General features: G+C 42.2%; 4 protein-coding genes across 5 annotated transcripts; all 4 read right to left on the bottom strand.

Annotated features, from left to right (window-relative positions):
* Positions 1 to 156: 156 nt before the first annotated feature.
* On the bottom strand, positions 157 to 10063 carry LOC134179962 (putative lipid scramblase CLPTM1). Its single transcript, XM_062647007.1, has 13 exons — positions 9563 to 10063; positions 9340 to 9498; positions 9156 to 9270; positions 8999 to 9087; positions 6861 to 6981; positions 6678 to 6780; positions 6470 to 6608; positions 6308 to 6401; positions 6061 to 6251; positions 5912 to 6007; positions 4041 to 4176; positions 3812 to 3979; positions 157 to 632 (listed from the first exon to the last, which is right to left on the bottom strand). The coding sequence occupies exons 1-13, from the start codon at positions 9830 to 9832 to the stop codon at positions 346 to 348; spliced, it is 1968 nt and encodes a 655-aa protein (XP_062502991.1). The 5' UTR covers positions 9833 to 10063; the 3' UTR covers positions 157 to 345.
* LOC134179964 (uncharacterized) lies at positions 1389 to 2432 on the bottom strand. The gene has a single exon (XM_062647008.1). It carries the CDS (start codon positions 2415 to 2417, stop codon positions 1809 to 1811), a length of 609 nt encoding a protein of 202 aa, XP_062502992.1. The 5' UTR covers positions 2418 to 2432; the 3' UTR covers positions 1389 to 1808.
* Positions 10064 to 11142: 1079 nt separating the features above from the next.
* LOC134179767 (uncharacterized) lies at positions 11143 to 13538 on the bottom strand. The gene is made up of 3 exons (XM_062646724.1): positions 12891 to 13538; positions 12370 to 12755; positions 11143 to 12313 (listed from the first exon to the last, which is right to left on the bottom strand). The coding sequence occupies exons 1-3, from the start codon at positions 13384 to 13386 to the stop codon at positions 11243 to 11245; spliced, it is 1953 nt and encodes a 650-aa protein (XP_062502708.1). The 5' UTR covers positions 13387 to 13538; the 3' UTR covers positions 11143 to 11242.
* Positions 13539 to 13720: 182 nt separating this feature from the next.
* Positions 13721 to 18555, bottom strand: LOC134180343 (agrin-like). Of its 2 annotated transcripts, XM_062647480.1 has the most exons (10): positions 18398 to 18462; positions 17311 to 17331; positions 16903 to 17222; positions 16406 to 16834; positions 16134 to 16343; positions 15347 to 15571; positions 14828 to 15289; positions 14542 to 14772; positions 14392 to 14466; positions 13721 to 14323 (listed from the first exon to the last, which is right to left on the bottom strand). In XM_062647480.1, exons 2-10 carry the CDS (start codon positions 17328 to 17330, stop codon positions 13962 to 13964), a joined length of 2334 nt encoding a protein of 777 aa, XP_062503464.1. In that variant the 5' UTR covers position 17331; positions 18398 to 18462; the 3' UTR covers positions 13721 to 13961. The 2 variants fall into 2 exon arrangements, with proteins under 2 accessions (XP_062503464.1, XP_062503463.1); XM_062647479.1 differs by having other exon boundaries at positions 16903 to 17331; positions 18398 to 18555.
* Positions 18556 to 20873: the final 2318 nt, after the last annotated feature.

Below are 20873 nucleotides of genomic sequence, written 5' to 3'. Positions count from 1 at the left end.
GACATTTGTCCATTGTCCATGTGTGTGTGTGTGTGTGTGTGTGTGTGTGTGTGTGTGTGTGTGGTTGAGAAAAAGTTAATGAGTTTGCTACAACAGTTGTTGTCATTTCGTTCAACTGACATCAACTAAAAAACTCTTCGTTTCAATTTCTGGATTCGAATCAGTGCTACATCAACCAAGCCTTCAGACTGCTGTCTGCATGCACAACACCCATGCACCCATCACCAACCGAGCCTTACACATTCACACAACATACCACATATGACACTCGAATGTCAGTGCAGTGGACTATTTGAGTAAACGCATAAACAAATAGTACTATGAATGCAGCAATCATAGAAATCATTAATCGTTCTTTTTGTCTAAGACCGACTTGTCACTAACAGCATCTTCACTAACAAGTGTATTCGAACCATTAATCTCCGTGTTCAAACTTTGACCTGTTAATGACAGATCGCTCTCGTGTTCCGTGTCGGGCTGAGCAGACGAATCATCACCCTCCCTGACTTCTTCTGTTTCTGTTTTCAAGGGTGTGACAACTGGCTGTTCACCGCTGCCTCCAAATTCGTTCATTCGTGTGGGATCGACTGGATAGATCCATCGTTGATACACGTAAATGATAAATACGACGTCTAAACAAATTCAGTGTCAGTGATAGTTTGGATGTGGTTAAGTTAAACAACGACAAGATGAAGGTAAATGTTAAGGTAGGTCGCCGGTTTAATAGTTTATCTGTATGACAATAAATAGTTGCGAGCCGTAGCAAGCTTTGAAAAATTAATTATATACATTGGTTAATATTAATTAATTAAATTAATTAAATAATAAATGTATAAAAATATTTAAATATCTAGTTATTGGATTGCTCTTCGGAAAACTGAAGTTCAGAGACTGGTGAGTTGGTTTGGTACGTCTTGATCATGCATGGGCATGGTTTGATGTGGTGTCTGCCCTAGTGATCTCGGATAAGTACTAGACAATGTCCCAGATGTTGTGGGTCAACGGTAGTCTCTTCGCCCTTAACATTCCAGGCTTCTCTCATCTCAAAAATGAGAGAGTCCAATAACATGAAAGGCAGTGTGTGTGTGTGTGTGTGTGTGTGTGTGTGTGTGTGTGTGTGTGTGTGTGTGTGTGTGTGTGTGTGTGTGTGTGTGTGTGTGTGTGTGTGTGTGTGTGTGTGTGTGTGTGACTTGCAACAGGTGATTGAGCACGTTCTCACAGGTGCCTGGTATACAGACATGCCCGTATCTCAAACGTCCGGATATGAGAAGTTTGAGTGTATCACAGTGGCTGCTGTAGCTCATGACTTAGTTACCATGAATGAGAGATAAACTTGGACCTTGCAAATCGTTTGAAGATTAGACACTTGCAACAGATGGATTGTCTGTTGCTCGTTGTTTCTCTGCTAAAGTTGGAAATAGAATGAATAATAGTGTTGCAACGACATGCAACGTTTAGCTACCTTAACCCTCTCACTCCCTCAAATGGCTTAATAAATAAATCATTATTAATATTAACCCACATCATGATAATCAACAGTTCACTTGTCATTCACTAGACAATGACTAAAGTCCGTTCAAAGAATGGAGAGCCCGTGGGAAAATTCCCGTATCTCGGTAAGTACGCCCCCTACACTGTTGCTACACATATCATTCGAAAGCACGTCACTAGGTGGAGTCAGATCTCTGGACAAATTAACTCTATAGATCCTGTGTTCGTAGATACAGCATATTTCCTGAAAGAGACTCCTCTCATGCATTACCGACAAAGAATACCGCCAGTAAATGACACCCACGACACTAATTGTATTAATCATTGTTATCATTCTCGTCGTCTCCTAGCAGGATCTCTTCACTGTCTGAAGAGTCCTCTGCACCTACTTCTATAACTAGACTTTCTACTGCTTGTTCTACCACGCCGTCTGATGTTCTGTAGTGGTTTTCCACTTTCTGGATAACGTGGTCGACACACTTCTTCCATTTGGCCGCCGTCACGTTTTCAACGCCTTCTCTGGCCAGTTGTTCGATGGCTCTCATTGTAAAATCCTTGTTGTGGTCTGCAGCGTATCCTTTGACTTGCGCCCATACCAGTTCTAGAGGATTCAGTTCACAATGGCCCACCGGAAGTCTGAGGACATCATGACCTGCATCATTGGAGAGAACGTCAGTGAGGTATTTCGTTTGTGGGTTGGTTGCCTTTAGTAGCATGAACAACTCAGATTTCAGGCGTTGCTTATGGTAGGTAATACTGTGCTTGTCCAGGTACGCCATTATATCCTTTTTCGTGCTGCTCTTGGTGGGCACTTTCTCAACAACACCATTGTGGTACTTGGCGTTGTCAAGGACAATGACTGACTTGGGCGGACAGTGAGGCAACAGCTGTTTTTGGTACCATTCCATAAAATGCTTGGTATTCATTTCATCGTGGTAATCCCCGCTTCCCTTCTTACCCCTGAAAATGAGAGCTGCGCTGGGAATCCAGCCGTGCTCACTGCCAGCATGGAGAATGATAAGCCTACCACCTTTTCCTGATGGCACTCGGATACCTCCTCTGCCACCATAGTCTAGCCAGCAACGTTCATGGGTATGATGGGCGTTCAACCAGGTTTCATCCAGGTAGACTATCGTTCTATTGTCGGAACGGAAAGTTTGTATTTTTCTCAGGTAATCGTGTCTTGTTGCAATTATTCTATGCTGCTCATACAATGAAACCTTTTTGTTTCGTCGCTTGTAGTGAAACCCCATCCGCCTGACAGTGGCATACAACGTTGTCCTCCCAAATGGATACTCAACGTCTTCTTGCAAGGCCAACAGAAGTTTCTCCATGGTAGGCAGTTCACCGCCGGTGTAGAATCTGTGTATTCTACGACGAATAATGCCTTCTAAGAAGTTACCCGTTTCTTGCTGTGCTGCTCCTGACCCTGATTTTCTACCCAGCTTTGCTGGACTGCTGACAAACCCTTGTGATCTCATTTCACTTCCAACTCGCTTCACAGACGCAGGTGACACTTGCAGAGCTTCTGCAGTTCGCTTGATTACGTTGCCACGTTCAAAGAACTCTTTCACGCTCGCTATCATACCTTTGTGTGAGCTTCTGAAAGCTGTTTGTGGTTGTCTCTTTCTCTTTTGTTGTTGAGTAGCAGGAAATTCACTACCAGATGAATGATCAGACAGCAGTTGTAGGTCAGCTGACCGTGATGATGTTGAACTTTCAGGAACATCTAAAGCAGCCATATGGGCGACAAGGACGCGAATGACAGAAAATTGTTGAACTATAGCGTACAGGACAGACCCAGACGTACTAAAGTAGATAGTAGGCAGCGAGGGCTGGGTAGCAACCATTGCTTTAATCGCTCGTTAAACGATTGTTAGTATTACAATACAGGATGATAGCAATATTTTTGCGTCCCCCCTAATTGTCTTATCTATTAACCACATTTCCCACGGGCTCTCCATTCTTTGAATGGACTTTAACATGTCAATGCACAAATTGCCTGACATATGAGATTCCTGCCTATTGCAACTGAGAGACAATCCACAAACTATTACAATATTACCAACAGACAACTACAACAACAGGACAGCCTGATTCACATAATATGACGCCAATGCTCAGCTCGAGCATGGAACTCTCAAAGAGACCGCATCGACGGAAGCGGCATTCTTTGATGTTGATGCCGACACTAACGCTGGAATTTGATTTATTTCTATTTCAGCGTCAGCATCAGTGTCAATGTCAGCATCATATAGTAAAGCAGGCTTTACTATACACATCGGTTGCACTTCAGGTTTCTCATTATCGCTGCACTTACCGTCTCGAAGACATCCGATACGATACATCATCGGCATTCGAATGACAAATGCAAACAGATCGTCAATAAACGTATTCAAAGCTTTGTACGTCAGCATACGCCACGGCAGATGAGCCACCGACTTCAGTTTATAGTTGATAAACAACTGAGGAGTCATCATAATGAAACCTGCAAAGTCAGATGCAAATATTTTCAACTCTTTCACAAATTGTCGGTTCGAGTAACAAACCAAATGTTAGAAGAAATCCGTAAGACATTCCGAGACAGAACGAGTACCATCCCTTGTGTTCTTGGTACAAGAGGGAATAAACTCCATACGCAACAAAAAGTGGAAAGAGTAAAATAGACAAGTATTTAAATGCCAGCTACAACACAAAAGCATAAATGAATGCAACAGTAGCAAAGAGAACACAAGACAACAGACAAAGAGAACACAAGACAACAGACAAAGAGAACACAAGACAACAGACAAAGAGAACACAAGACAACAGACAAAGAGAACACAAGACAACAGACAAGGAGAACACAAGACAACAGAGAAAGAGAACACAAGACAACAGACAAAGAGAACATAAGACAATAGACAAGGAGAACACAAGACTAATCCGATGATCTAGATGATTAATGGATGACATTGATGCCGACAACCTTACAGCCTAGGGTGACCGCAAGTTAGTCTATTTTGTTTCTACACATAGTGCTGTTTACAGACTGTGCAGTTCCATCCAGTCTACTATCATGTTAGCCTCGCCACCAGACTCTCTCTCACGTTTCCATGCTTGGAATTGTCATACGGGAACCAGACAAGACTAGCACAAGAGAGTCTGGAGATGAGGCTACTATTAAGTCACTTTACTGGTACGCTGCGTGTCTGTAATCATCCGTGTGTCATTGCAACACTTAGATAATTGGCAGCATCCGGACCGTTCTTGTGATATCGAATGCATGCACCATAGACATGGCGAGTCGTTGAGTTGACAAGTCGGTCGATGGTCTATGCCGGCGTTACTGTACCCTAGCACTTCCCCATGCCTCGGGTAACAACCTAATCATACACTAGCTTGCATATAATCTCTCAACAGACCAATTTCTATGATCTACAGTACATTAATGCGCCACAACGTCACATTCTTGTTCCTGCAGAGTTAAATAGGATTTAACAAAACAGAACAAAATTTCTCATAAGACTGAGAAACACACTGCTGTCGTTTCATTTTCCGTAAGGTCACTCACAGTCTTTCAGTGTATATGTGATGTCAACAACATAGACCAACACCAAAACAGATATAACAACCATACTATTACAATATCAAGAAACTCTCCATGTTAGTATGTAACCAAATCTCAACCATCAATTCAATCATTACATAAATGCAGCAGCTGAGAGTACAGTTAAAATACAAATGCCACCCTCGAATAAACAACATGTTTCAATAAACTCCAATAGATCTAGCAAGATCTATTACTCAAAGTACAAGGAAAAATCACACGACTTCTTTGGAGGCATACGAGAGGCAACTAGTTGTTAGTACTAGTCTGACACAAGTCATGCCTAGAGGAATGAGACTTTGGTACGACTACATCCACAAACCAGACCTCAAGCATTTCGTGCCATCCTTCTTGGCTTTTTATACAAAAATTAAAACCTCAGTCAAAATCAAAGTCTTCAAGTTTCGGCGCTATGTTCAGCATCATCAAAGTTCAGCACCTCATTTCTAGCTCGACAATTACGAAAGCTGTAAGCAAAGAGAGTGCCTGCCATGTGTAATACATAAATCGAGCATGCAAAATAGTCCTTGGAGATCCAATGCATCGCGCTAATTGCCATTTCTTAGTGAACTGTAGCAACTGTGCTTGCAAGATCAAGAGAAAGCGTACACGGTGCACTGTGACAGCTAGACAAATCGGTGAAGAGAAATTACCATTTCATTGCCAGTGAATCTGTTTGTAGCATTTGGATATTGGGCGTTCGACCAGCGAAAACACTGAGTGTTAGTTAATGGGTTAATTAATCAATTGTGTGTTCTGTGTAGCATTTTGAAGCACAGACACCACACTGTCATAGACTGCTACCATTATCAACAACAATAGCAAACTCACCAGATCATATTGCTTAGTCGATGATTCCGTGTATGATGATTTATCTTCATACGTAATCCGCGGTATGAATCCTAGTAGCAATCGTTGTCTGTCAATCTATACATACGATACTATCACTACTGATGATAGACACAACAAAAAAGTCCTACCTTTACGTCGACTACTTTTGTGATCTTCCACAAGTCGATTCCCAAGCCGACAATACAACTGAATATGACCATAACGTTAGTATCGTTGTCCAACACATACAGCACGACGATGATCGACTGGAAGACATTGAAAAAGACAGAGCGAACACTGAGACCTTCTAATGACTTGCGGCTCTTCCAAAACTGAACGTCTAGAAAATAACAAAACTTGATGTAAAACACCACATTTACACAACGAATATAATACCATTCTTGAATGCCAGGAATTCAAACACGGTGTGAAGGAGAGACACGATGATTGTCAAACCCAAGAGATACGGATTTGTTTCAATCAACGCTTGCTGTACATTCGGTACACAAACAAATGTCAATTGTCTGTCATTTGTTGTATTGTGAAAATGTTTATTGCCTTAAGACTGTCCTCATCTTCACCTTCCGTTTCTGTCTCTCCGAAATATTTCATCCACTGACTCCGTTGCTGTTGTGACAGATACATTTGCCATCGAAACAATGACAGAGGTCCATACGTCAATGTGAGATTCAATTTTCTGTGCATCGTACGTCGCAAACACATACATAACAAGTTAAATTATATTACAAACAAAAATTGATCTCACGGAGTTGTCTCATTGATCGGTGTGTATTCACTCGCAAGATTCCAAAAGTCATTGAAATAGACAATGGGATAGTAATCGCCCGTTTGATTGTCAAACTTGACGTCTACAGTACATGTGTGAACGATAAGAGGTACCATATAATACCAGCAATGAGTTGAACCATCAACTACAATTAGTACTAACATTCGTTTACTGGCGGAGGAATGCTGCCCTTTATCCATGCTGTTTGATCATCGATCACATTGATCGTTAGATTGGGATGCCAGTAGCTGATGATTTCCGTTGGAGTTTCAAGTCCAGTTTTCTAGCGCAAAAGGCAAGTCAGACCATACAAGCTACATAAATTGGTAAGATTGACTCTAAGTGATCGTCATTATTCTCAGTTAGCAAAGTAAAGAGTTACATGATAAGATACTGTAGTACATGATGCACATACAGGTTTGTGTATGTCTAGTGTAAAATATTGATGTTAGGCCATGCAAATTAATTGGGATGGCCGTGGCTTTTCATATTTTTTCATATTTTCAAAAAAATCTTTGAGTACAGACACAGAAAGCTGTTGGCTATCAATAGTACACATGTGTGACTAGAAACATCAGTTACATGCAACAGCAGGCACTTGTCACTACACACGTCACATGCGACTCTACCAAGTGTTGCTACTTAGTAAGGATCTGCCACAGTGACACGCTCGCGCAGTGAACAGTATAGTACATACTATAGTACACGTATAGTACATACTATTAAGAGTTCAAACTCAGAATAAAAATTGAAAATTCATGGGCCAAAATTGGGACAGACACTGACGATCAACAAGTAACCACTTTTGCATGACCTTACAGTGGCACAATGTGACAAGCATGTACCAGCCTACCTCCTGTAGTACAGTGTAGTTTTGGCAGTCACTGCAACTTGAATTATAGAAGAACTAACAATTGACAGCCGTCCCACACAATCCTGTAGGCAAGCACAATGAGCATATGATTGGTTTATGGGTTTAAGAGCTGCTGTAATACACAGTCAAGCCCCCACCTCATTGCTGAGTTCCTGTGTACGTGTACCGCTACGCAGTGTCTTTCGACCATGCTGGGAATCTCTTGGGGACACACCAGGTATCCCGCAGGAGTGGCAATTGTAATGTCAACTGTAAGTGGGCAGTGTACACACACCACCTAAAACTTAGGCGGACACGCCATAGTCAAAGGCCTTTAGCCTCAATGACCAGGTTACTCGTTCATGATTCTGACTTTGAAGAGGCAATTGTGTGCAATTTCCTTCAGGCTTGCCTAAAAGAACTACATCTGTACTCACCACGACTGAAAATGGTGACCTGAAGGTACGGTTCCGGATGTTTCCACTCTTAACTGTGAATCCCTCACACACACACACACACACACACACACACACACACACACACACACACACACACACATTCCTATTTTCAACACTAGACACAAATAAAAATCAATAGATGTGTTCAAATTACCAATAATATTATACACCAGTTTACAACAATTTCGCAGCATCATTGTATATCTGCAAGGGCGGCGGAAGTTCCTTTGGATTGGAGGGGAAAATTTTTGTAACAGACTGCCGCCAAATTGATTTTAAATAAATGGTACATTGGTTTGTCACTGATTAATTAATCTGTGACTGAGGTAGCCAGAGCAGCATGCACACAAATGATCACAACAATGTGTATCAAGCGAGTCAACTGCAACACCATCCAATATTATTTCTACTTGCAATATAATTTCTACATTGTACGCAATGCGGAAGAGGCTGAAAACGTGAACTCTGCATGTGCAATGAGTCATCGACGACACCAACTCGGTACCCCATTTTCTGTCTCAAACCAGATGCAAGTACCTCTGCCCTCATTCCCCCCCCCCCCCCCCCCCCGTTCAGCTGCCCCTCATCTGCAACCTTAAATTTCCAACTACCACATTAGGTTTAATTACACTAAAACAATAACAGATATAGACAAATCAGCATTGGTTGTATATAGTCAAAGCACTACAACAATTTCCTTGCAACTTTCATTCATTTTGACTGAACCAAGTGCATGGTTAAAATAATTTATGATGAGTCTCATCACTAGGCAACTCTGTCAATCAAGGACAAAAGCAACAGACCATTTTATCACTTCATTAGATACATCTACAACATGCAACAAGATGCACTCAATAAATCACAAACTGAAGGTTTGAATTGTACAGAGTACAACTTGTACACACATTGTACAAATTAGTTAATTAAGCGCTAATCAGTACAGAATACACTTGTTCTCAACTGTTAATTAAACTTGACAAAAGCCTGACCTGCACTATCGAGCCTGGACTGACGTCTGCCTCACCAGTAAGAAGATTAGCTGTCTTGTGCACGCGTCTTCGCTTGTAGATATTCAACCCTGATGACACACGCATGACAACGCCTTCTAGCAATCAGACACCCACTCATATCCACCAGTCTACATACTTTTCTTCGAATGAACAACAGCCAGCCGCTCGTATGACTCATCAGTAGGATCGGGAGAGACACCAGACTTTGTGAGAAACACGTGAACATACAACGAGCCGTTTCTCTTCACATTCTACAGCATACAGAACAACAACCCGCCTTCCAATCACAACCGCGTAGTGACATGACGCCATCAACGAACCTCGGATATCTGAATTGAACTACTGAACGTGCGTGTTCCGTCACTGTTCTCACCGTCACTCCAGCTGCCGTACTCGATATCCTCCTGAAACCAAAACAGAGCCGTCTGATTGCCGAAATCAGAGAAGCGTTTGCTCTCTGCGAGATACACATGAAGGTCCTTGAAAGCAGCACACAAGTAGTCAGTAAAATCAATTAGTTGCGTTCTGTTTTGTTTTACTTACCATCAACTGGTTTCTATCGAATATGTTTTTGCTGGGAATTCCACCGTCGGTTTTTGGTCCGAAACTGCGTCGTAACAAGTTGGATATGAACCAGAAGACGAGCAAACGCCAGATGAGAGTCTGAAACATCGAGCCTTGTTGACGGCGACCGCCTTCTTGTTGTTCTTCATTCTGTGGGGCGACAGTGCGAGTGCTGTCTTCGCCGCTGGACGGCTCGGACGGCTCAAACGGCTGAACGGCTGAAGACTCGGAAGCGCTTTGATCCGACATGAGTCATGTACTGTGTAGTGTAGAATACGATGTCCCGTATAATTCGCGCGTCGAAATTGCAGAACTACGAGACTCGGATGCCTCCAGAGTGTTGTCTACGGGTTTGACTGATTGTATTATTGCACTACACTGTTACTCGAAAAAGAGCTTGTGGCGGTACGAAAATTAAGCCGATTAGCTTGAACCTAACAGAAATGATTTATGAATGATCAGTCTTTACTTTGATATAAAAAAGAAGGGGCAGCTTGCTTTGAAGCTTTGTGCCAGTGTCCGGGACCCTACAGCGCGGAGTAAATTTATGTCACGTGTGTGACACGTGTACCTACCAAGTGTCACTGTGTGTGTGTTATTTGTCGTCTGGAACATGTACAGCACAATAGCCTTGTAAGACCCAGGCCGTTTGGTTTTCTTGCTTATCTAACAGAACACGTGGTCCAACACAATCACGTGATGAGATTTTTAGGCTGCGTGGTGAAAGCCCATAATTAAATTTTAGCCACAGCCCTAGCCCTTTAAAGGTTTTTCACCTTGTAAGGGAGATGCCCGAGCCTACGTGATAAGTCATTGAAGGAAAGCGAGAAAAAGGCTTAGAAAATTTTCTAAAATTCTAGAGAGAGGAGTTTTTCTCGATGTCTAGCCGTCTGTAATCCAGAAGTTTTACCGCAACAGGTGTAAACCTAAATTGTTTAATTAACTAAAACAGAGTTTCTTAATCGAAACGATCTATAGACAAATCTGTAAGCATTTAATTGTACTACGTAGCGAGGAAACTATCAGGAAAAGTAAAACATACCGTAATTACGTAAGTGAAACCAGTAAATCACAAAATCTTGTAAAAAGCTGTAAATATCAGAAAATAACGTAGTCGTACGTTAATTAAGAAGATTTTTTAAATTATATGTTTAACTTTAATTTTATTAATTCAGTAAATCAGGGATGACGAAAACAGGCCTAGCGCGCGTTAAAGAGGCGTAGGCGTAACTTAACGCACGCGACAAGCAACAGTCTAAAACGGATTTCATCAATATACTTAGAGGACAAGCACACTTACCAAAAATTTACTTTAGCAACCACAATTGGCAGAAACACTTTGGTAAATTTTTAGCTAATGCAGCATTAATTAAGTAGTTGACTAAAGTTGAAGTTTTGAAGAATGCTGCTGGCCTGTGTTAATTAATGATGGACTATAATCAGCATTCACTGAGTGCTGCTATTTTCGGTCTGATTATAATTAACTTCTTGACTCAAGATACGTGAACAACAAGTGAACAACAAGTACAAGGAAGCTGCATTGCTGCATGGCAACAGAGTGCCTTTCTAAAGTTATCCATAGCATTGTGTTGGAAAGAAAATAGATATACGAGATTAGACTACTCAAGCGCTCTTCTATGTTGGTACTAATTGTCTGTTCTATATTGGTTGAGTTACCCATTGGTATGCTGACCACAACTGATCACAGGTCGTCTCACACAAAAACTGTCTTCTTAGTGTATCCAGTGTCTTTCGCCCTTCCAGTGACACATTACAAATCTGCATTCTGAGGTGATGGCCATCCTGTGTCCAACCAGAATTTTCTGGACTTAACAGAGTTTGACTAATTAAGTTGGCAGTTGTCCAGCAACGAAGCTCTTCCTTATTCTCTAGTTTCCTACAATCACGGAAAAACAAAATGGCTCCAGCATAGATTAAACTATTGCCGACATCAGTGCTAATCGACTGATCATCCGATTTCATTCTAGTCAAAAGATGTGTTAATATTTGGGAATAGTTGCATTCTATCGAGGTCTCAGTTACAAGTGTGTCCTCATCTTGACGTAAATCCTCTTGACTGTGTGTTAGCGAGGATGCATCTACCTTGTCTTCTCCAATATCAGTGGGTGGATGCATTAGTGCTTCAATCGTCTCTGCCAGTGTGCAAACATCTGGACACTCAGTACAAGCCGACTTGATGGTCTCGTCTTCAGGTATGCAACTGTCTTCAGTTATGCAACTGTCCTGTAGATGATGATGAAACTGAGGGTTCTGGATATTATCTGTAATTACCACACGCATCTGGTTGTCCACTAATACATTTTCCATGCTAATTCTACTGTTTGAAATGCCGTGCATATGTAAATGTCGAATTCCCTTAAGAGCCTGAATCGTGACAAGAATCAGAAATGTTTCTCCAACAGCATCACTCCATGGCTCTCCAGGTTTAACATGTTCACACAGAAAATTATAAATGCATTTAAGACAGAGCGGGTATCTGTCTGTCACTAAACAGGTTGCAAATTTTTCCAGAGTAATATCACGATGCAACTGAGATGACACCGTCGATGGCACAAAGCATTTAAAAGCCATTGTTTCAGCTTCAAACCTGTGTATCACTCTGGCAACATGGGGATGAGAAGGAAGAGTCGAGAATATGTCATCCCTATGTTTGGTGTCCATTTTGACACGTCTTTGACCATTGCCTTTTTGATTTAAACCAATCAGTACCTGCAAAAAACATTGGTTGAGACTGCATTCTATACAAAACGTATCTGCAAGTATACCTTAAGCATCATGGAACCGTACAGATTGTGATTTATCTCAAACAAAAGAGATATCGACTTCAAATGCCTATCCCAGACACCATTGCCAACAGGAGCACCTCCTTTAATCGTGTAGTCTACACCGAGAACCCACAACTGAGGTTCGAGCCGTTGTTTCCTCTCTTCACACATCACCATCAAATCTGTATCTTCCACCTGCTCTCGAAACACGGCAGCAATCTCATTCTGCCACTGAACAGGTAACTGCACCAATGCCTTCCATGCCAAATCGAGTCGAGGTGTACCCCTCCCCAAGACACTCTGACAAGAGGAATAACTCTTTTCCAAAACCAGACCCAACTTGATTTTATCATCCTGAAATCTCTTCCGTAGGTAACCCAACGTGTCTGCACAAGAATTAAATTTGTAAGTCTCCCGCCGTCTTAATTACCATATCAACAGAAGGAAGTATACTCTACTTCCTGGACACTTGCACATGCACTCAAACGCAATTTCTACCCTCAAAGCATGCATCAACATACCTTTGACCCTAGAAAGAACGCCAACCGTATCATCCTGTCTCTCGACTTCAGCAGCACGTTGAGGCGTCAGCCCGCCCTTATCCCTAACATGCAGCTTTGCTCCAGCCCCTACCAACAGCTCCACGGTCATCACGTGACCTCGTTTAGCCGACAAATGGAGCGCCGTTTCTCCCCGACGGTTCATCACGTTCACGTCGGCGCCGAACAAAAGCAGACGGAAAGCGCACCCCGTATGACCGCGATCGCTCGCCACGTGCAGCGGCGTCGACCGCCATTTCGTCTGCGCGTTCACGTCCGCCCCGCTCTGCAGCAAGAACTCGCAGATATCCAACCGATTGCACTTGCATGCGACATACAGCGCCGTCGCCTCCGCCGTCGTTCCGTCTCGCACGTCGACCGAACAGCCCGACTCGACGCAGTCGATCACATCCTGTAGGTTGCCGTTCTTGACCGCGACAAAGAGCGACACTCTCGACTGTTGACCGGCCATGCTCATGCACACAATAAAAATAGCATCGACCAATCCGTCAGCGAGCAGACTGCAAGTGCAAGGTATTAGGCAATGCAACAGTCGACGTCAGCCAGACTTCCCGTTCCACGGATCGGTTGCCACACAGACGCAAGTTTGCAGCCACAGAGAGCTGCCTGCTCGGCCCTGCTCCATGCACGAGCGACAAATAGTTATTGTCCGTTATATAATTTGCGCCGTACTTTTACGGCAGGCGCACACCGCGCGCAACCAGTATGCATATTATCACCAAACTTGGCGCTAACAGTGGAAATTAACTTCCAGAGGGACAGTCCCACGTGGGCACGCCCCACTGTTGTGCACCTGCTCTGACCAAATTTGGACCGTATTCGCATTGTCTTCTTCTCCTACATTCTCCTTGCCAAACCTCTTACCCACCTGATTTTCGATGTGTCTGCAAGTCGTTTCGACATTCCATCTTTAGCTGGTCCACACATGCAAAACAGTTCCTATTGTTATAACACTGTCTAGCAAGGACATACTAGGGTTAGATACAATAGAAACTTGGTACATCTGTGGGTCACCCCTAGGGCAACCGATCATCACACAACAATGATTCTACTAACACAATGACTACGGGCAGACTGTTTACTCATTGTGATCAGTTTCCAAAGAGCATTTTGCACTGGTGTGTTGTCTCGAATGAAACCAGTGTCATCCACAGTCAGCTCACCAGACTGGGGCTGCAAGCGACCACCGATAATAAACGTATCGGACTCTCTGCTGTCCAATGGGCAGTGACAGTTGTGAACCCGACCGTTCATTCGAAGCAGGTGAGCACCAATGTCCACTTTACCTCGTATCGGCTGTTTGTAAACAGACAGGGTGGTCACATTGTATTGGCTTGTTAGAAGTGGCAGACTCAAATTGAGTGCCAGACGATCCACAATTCGGACAATAGCAACTGAAACCAAAAGGCGACAGATAAAGAATGACAATGAAGTTGAAACTAGATTGTGAAAGGATGCAGACCAAAGATATCCGAGCAAATCTTCTGTCTGGAAGTTGCTGTAGATTCCTGATGGCATCTAGCACACTCATCGGCTTCTAACATGCAGTAAGACAAATTCGGGTTTCATTCCGTTTTATAATCACACTCATTTCTAATCTTATACAAATTACCTGTTACATTTTCATATGCAAGGAGACAGGCTCCTTGGTACAGCATGTGGAGCTCATTGTTCTCTCTACACGCTGCGAGCTCTAAGGCACATTGACTGGCATACGTTTGACCATCCGTTCCACACACAGTGAGACCACCCGAGGGACACTCGATGAGACAAACACACTGTGTCTCATTCGAGATCACACGACAACGTCGACGACCACTACAGGTCACATTCACGCAGAGATCTGCAGCGAAACAACACAATGACAAAAGGCAAGAAAAATTAGAATAAATTCTTGCCGTTGTCGTTCTTCTGTTGACAAGCACCTACGTGTCTGACGGTCACATTCAAGTCTCTCTTGCAAGCCTTCGAAGCCAGGGCACACTCACTGGCATACGTATTGTTGTCTGAACCGCACACCTTTTCTGCCGTCTTGGAGCAGTTTCGCTTGCATATACAACGAGGTTTCCTGCTGTTCATGACGACACACTCCCTTCCGACTCCACAACTCACATTACCACACGGCGACTGGCAAGTTCCATTGTGTAGCACAACGATTTTCGTTTGATTCTCGCATGAGACTGATTGGACTGTGCAGTAGTTGGGGTAAGTATATTTGTTATTGCTCTTCTTACTGCTGTTGGTGCCACCGATAGATACACAGACCGGCGAGGACAAAGCCTGAGTACAATTGAAGGGACACTGACACTCACGCCGATGATCTCTCATTACACACTCTGCTCCAAACCTGCAACCACAGCCTACACAATCTGCATGCTACAATTTGGTCTCAACAACTACGGCATAGCTCTACTGACTTTCAGTACAATTTCCAGTATACGACACCAAAATCTCACGATTACTCCTGCATCTCTCATACTCCAGCAGACACTCGCTTGGATAAGTCTTTCCATTAGTACCACACACGGCGCTATCAGAACGAGGATTCAAATCGCAGCCGTCACGAGTACAAATGCACACCCCACGATCTTGTCTCTCGACACATTTTTGTCGTTTTGCACATTTTACATAAAGACAGTGATCTAAAAGAAAAATAGAGTAAAAAATAAAAATAATAATAAAAATAAATGAATAAAGCTAATAAACTAATAAATTAAATTAATAAAATTTAGATAATAAAATAATAAATAAAAAAATTAAAAATAAAATTTGTATTAAAAATAATAAATTAAAACAATAATAAAATAGTAAAATTGAATATTAAAATAAGAAATAAAATAAAATAAAATAATAGAATAATAGAAATAGTAAAGCAATAAATAATAAATTAAAATAATAAAATAACATAATAAAATAATAAAAACAAATAAAAATAATGAAATAGTAAATAAACTAATTACAATAATAAAATGAAATAATTAAATAATAAATAATAAAAACGGATCAATAAATTAAAATAATAAAATAATAAAATAAGTAAAAATAATAAAATTGTTGTAGCAGTGTGTTGCCAGTATTGTTGTAGTCAAAGCTATTGATATCAATAAAGTTGTTATGACATAATAAAAAATAAATTAAATACTACATTAAAATAATAAAATAACAAAAATGCATAAAATAATAAATTCAATTTGCACAGCATACTGCAGGATCTATGATGAGCCACTCTTAGCATGACACCGGTATTGCACGACTTGAAGTCAAGATGGCATCGGCTTTTGTATGTCACGTTGTTTGCACCACACACGGGTGGACCGAGTCGTGAGCACTCGCTGTCGTCACATTTGCACACAGTACTGGAGCCCACACTGACACACTTTCTACCCGGACCACAGCTGATACCACGACAGGCGTCTGGACGTAGAAATATAAAAAATCAATAAACCCATTTCATTGCCGTCGTTCGTTCTGTTTACCTTGTAGACATCTCCCTTTGTGTGCGACCTTTATTTTCTGATTCAACTGACATGCTCTGAGTTTTAACACACACGAACTGAAGTAGGTCTTTCCATTGTCACCACAGACGTAGTCTTTGTCCGATTTCCTGCACGTGTTCTTGCAAATGCAATGAGGTTTGCCATTCTTGACTTCGCATGTCTCTCGACATTTGGCAGGCTTACATAACCGCTCGTCACTGAGACAATTGCCACGATACGCTACACGAATGGCTCTTTTAGTTGTGCAGCTTGTCCGCTCGAGGTGACAGACACTGAGATACGTCACGTTGTTCGTTCCACACACTCTGTAATCGCGAACACACTTTCTGGACCAACAAGTACATTGAGCTCTGCCATGCGAGAGCCTACAAACACCATAAAACGGGCATTTCTTCCGCAAACATTTATCTGCGGTCAAATAGAAGAAACTAGATAAGCGGCAGATGAGGTACATGTTGGCGTGATCGTGCACTTACTGATGAGTGGTCTGTAACAGGGACCGGTTTTCTTTATGAACACATCTCGTTCGCGTTTACAGGCCAAGGCTTTCATGTAGCATACGTTTTGGTATGTAACGTTGTCTGAGCCGCATACTTCACTAGTTGTAGATGGGCAGAGATTCGAGCAAACGCATATGGGCCGTTCTTGGTGTCCACCAGTTTTGCACCTCGTACCCAGTCCACAAACGATAGAATTGCACTCGTCGATGCGGTTCCTCCCGGCTTCGTCATCCCAGTTTTTGACGCACTGGCCCTTGTGGTTCACTTCTATGACCTCGGTAGATTCACATCGTGTTCTATTGAGTTCACATTCATTTAGGTATGACTTTCCATCATCACCACATATCCAGTCTAATTTAATAGGGCAGTCAAACTTGCACTCACAGGAATGTTGATTTTGACATACTAAAATACATAAGATTTTGACAAGGTCCGATGTATACAGACAAACACAGTTACACTACCGAAGAAAAGAAAAGTAGGAAAGTGGGATTAGAGAAGTTTGGACTGAAGATTTGGTCCAAATTGAAGTTTTGCTAAAATGTTAGTGCCACAAGGTGGTAAGTCAGACACAACCGCAGGGTTATGTCTGCAGCTGTTGATGTGTTATGACTGACTGGAACCGCTTTTGAATAATTATGGTCTCTTGCATGGTGCACACCCTCATTGAATAAATGTATAGTAAAACATTGGCATCCATTCACCTGCATTGTACTACAGTCGTCATTCTCATTGACGATCGAATTCAAGTGTGTGTGTGTGTGTGTGTGTGTGTGTGTGTGTGTGTGTGTGTGTGTGTGTGTGTGTGTGTGTGTGTGTGTGTGTGCATGAGTAATCTATAAAACTTCCAGGTAACATACTCTCAGCATCCGTCCCTAATTAATTAAGGTAGACAATGTATCTAACAACATAAAACAATTTGATGTCTAGTCATTTGTTTCCTAGTCATAGTTATCTTGGCATAGAATCCGTAAAAGGCAATAGTTGAAGAAAAGCTTCAATCTTACCGCCAAATCAGACACTGATTTGCTATATATACTGCTAGCTTCTCTATGCAACAAACCATGCATTGCCTACAGGTATTGACTGCAGAATACTGCAGTCTAGTAAGCTTTTCTTGTTGGCTGAAAAATGTTACTATTGCTATACTCGTTACAAATGGCCCCACACAATCGTTATTGCTATATCACAAACCTAGACTGTAAAAAAAGAAAAATTACAAAATGAAAAAATACTAAACCCAAGAGAAAAGACAATCCATTATTCATTTGAACAAACAATGACATGCTCATAAACCATCTACACTAGAGTACTAGAGTCTCTAGAATCTCATCACGTGTAGCTCAGAGTCAAGGCTACAAGCTTAGATGGGTAGTGCTTGCCTTCTCTATGTGTGTGGTTCTGGCTACAAAGGCTTACGTGAGATGCATGCCCCCTAGCTACCAAGCTACTACAGTAGTATTCAACTAACCTGTTGTACTGGCGACCGGTGAGCAAATGAGAGAGAGGACGCTAATACAATAAACGAGTCTCATACAATACACGAGCCTCATCAGCAGCGCCAAATGAAACGCGAGCCGAAGCCTACTCTCTCACCAAACGCGTCGGTTGTGGCGTGACATGTGACCACAAAACCTCAAGCACTGTAAACAATTAGAGTAGGTCGGCAAATCACGTGATCATCCGAGACACCTCGCTCGTGATAGCGACTAAAAACAGTAGCAATTGTACTGGAAATAAAAACCGCTGTCTGGAAAAAAGAAATTAGTATAATCGTAAATACAATTACAAATTAGTTTTTAATTTTTTATGTTTATTTGGAACATCCGGGAAAGCTGTCCAACCACACCTTCCCAACAGGTACAGTACTTATAGCGTGCTACCAATGACAAAACAATTGCTGCAGCACTAATACTCAGCACTAATATAATGAGAAAAACACATTGTGTCTAATGCATTATGCATAATGCATTGTGTATAATGCTTTTTGTATAATGTTTTTTATATAAAATGCCTACTGTCTGTTCGCCATAAGCGTGAACTTTGAAAATCATCAATATCTCTGCTGTTTAGTGGACTTTCGCGATGATCTCGGTATCGTTAGAAACCGCTAGGTCTGGCATTTCTGTTTATCAAATTATCTAAGCCCTTTCTACAAACGAAACGGAAGGATAGTACTTGTGCATATCAAACACAACGGGTGGAGCAATGGCTATTATCCAATTATCTTGTAAGACCAACGGATCAGCAACTGGAACCATTTAAGATAATTGGTATAACATGGTCCAACTGGGGCAGCTCTTAGTGCTCTAATGTGCACACCTGGCGTGACCTCTACTTCATTACTCACTTCCGAGTTCACGCTTATGGCGAACAGACAGTAGTGAATAATGCAGCACTACTACGCAGCACTACTGCGCAGCACTACTGCGCAGCACTACTGCGCAGCACTACTGCGCAGCACTACTGCGCAGCACTACTGCGCAGCACTACTGCGCAGCACTACTGCGCAGCACTACTGCGCAGCACTACTGCGCAGCACTACTGCGCAGCACTACTGCGCAGCACTACTGCGCAGCACTACTGCGCAGCACTACTGCGCAGCACTACTGCGCAGCACTACTGCGCAGCACTACTGCGCAGCACTACTACGCAGCACTACTACGCAGCACTACTACGCAGCACTACTACGCAGCACTACTACGCAGCACTACTAACATAATGCATTATGATATTGGACCGAACTGCGAGGTCTCCGGGCGCGCAAGAAGGCCTGGTTGCTGATTCGGTGCTGAACCGCATGTACAGTACACTGTTTGAAGATGAGGATCTCAACCTGTTTCCTCGGGTACGTATGCAAGACTGATGTTGTCTACCTTTACTGGACACGTCGCAAGCTCTTTGTACATGTATCACTTTCTCTAGACTTGTAGCTACTGTGCGCATCACCAGGTAGCCGGTCAAACGAGCTGCTAGACTACGTACCGCTCTAGTAGGCGAGTCCTTCTTCATGTTCTCTGACGAAAACTAGGAATGAGCAGTTGCGTGAAGGCTAGACCACCCGACCTAGTTGACGTGTACGTGCACGTCATGCACTAGTCACCAGCAGAGGGAATTGACTGCATTCTGCTCTCTGCAGTGCACGTTCCAAGCACAATCGACTGGCTGCTCCGTCTCTACAACTGCACGAACTAAGTTTCCTAATTTAATGCTGGCTTGGATGGCATATTCAACGCAAATCTACGGATTGGTAGGAGAATTTTTTTCAAGGCAAGTTGCGCAGTTTTTGTTATCAGTTTTTATTAGCTTCAAGGTATTCTAAACTGTACTTAATTAGTAATAATTAATGAAGTGACTGCCTGCCAAGCCAAAGCTTGTTATAGTATATTAGGATGTAGCTTAATAAAGATATCAGATCAACAGACTTTCGTAGTGTATATTTACTTGTAACATTATTTACAGTAATACAGTTCAGTCACAGTTATACCTGACCTACCATGGGTGCAAATTTCATTATAGCTGACCTACCATGGGTGCTAATTTCATTATAACTGATTTACCATGGGTGCTAATTTCATTATAACTGATTTACCATGGGTGCTAATTTCATTATAACTGATTTACCATGGGTGCTAATTTCATTATAACTGATTTACCATGGGTGCTAATTTCATTATAACTGACCTACCATGGGTGCTAATTTCATTATAACTGACCTACCATGGGTGCTAATTTCAAAGTGGTTTAATTGGCTTGACTGTTCACATGTCCTCTCTTAACTTTGAATATATGCATATTATTTCTCACACATGGAATGGAAATTGGTAGACCGCACATAGACAAAATGGATTTTCTACAATAGGAGGAAAGATGAAAAATTTGAATAGAAAATATTTGCAATAATGGCATTAATTAATAAGCAAAGTACTGCTGGCCTTTTGGCCTCT

This window comes from Corticium candelabrum, chromosome 5 (assembly GCF_963422355.1).
Source record: "Corticium candelabrum chromosome 5, ooCorCand1.1, whole genome shotgun sequence".
NCBI lineage: Eukaryota > Metazoa > Porifera > Homoscleromorpha > Homosclerophorida > Plakinidae > Corticium > Corticium candelabrum.
Note: the sequence above shows the minus strand (reverse complement) of the source record. Positions and strands in the feature narration are given on the sequence as shown.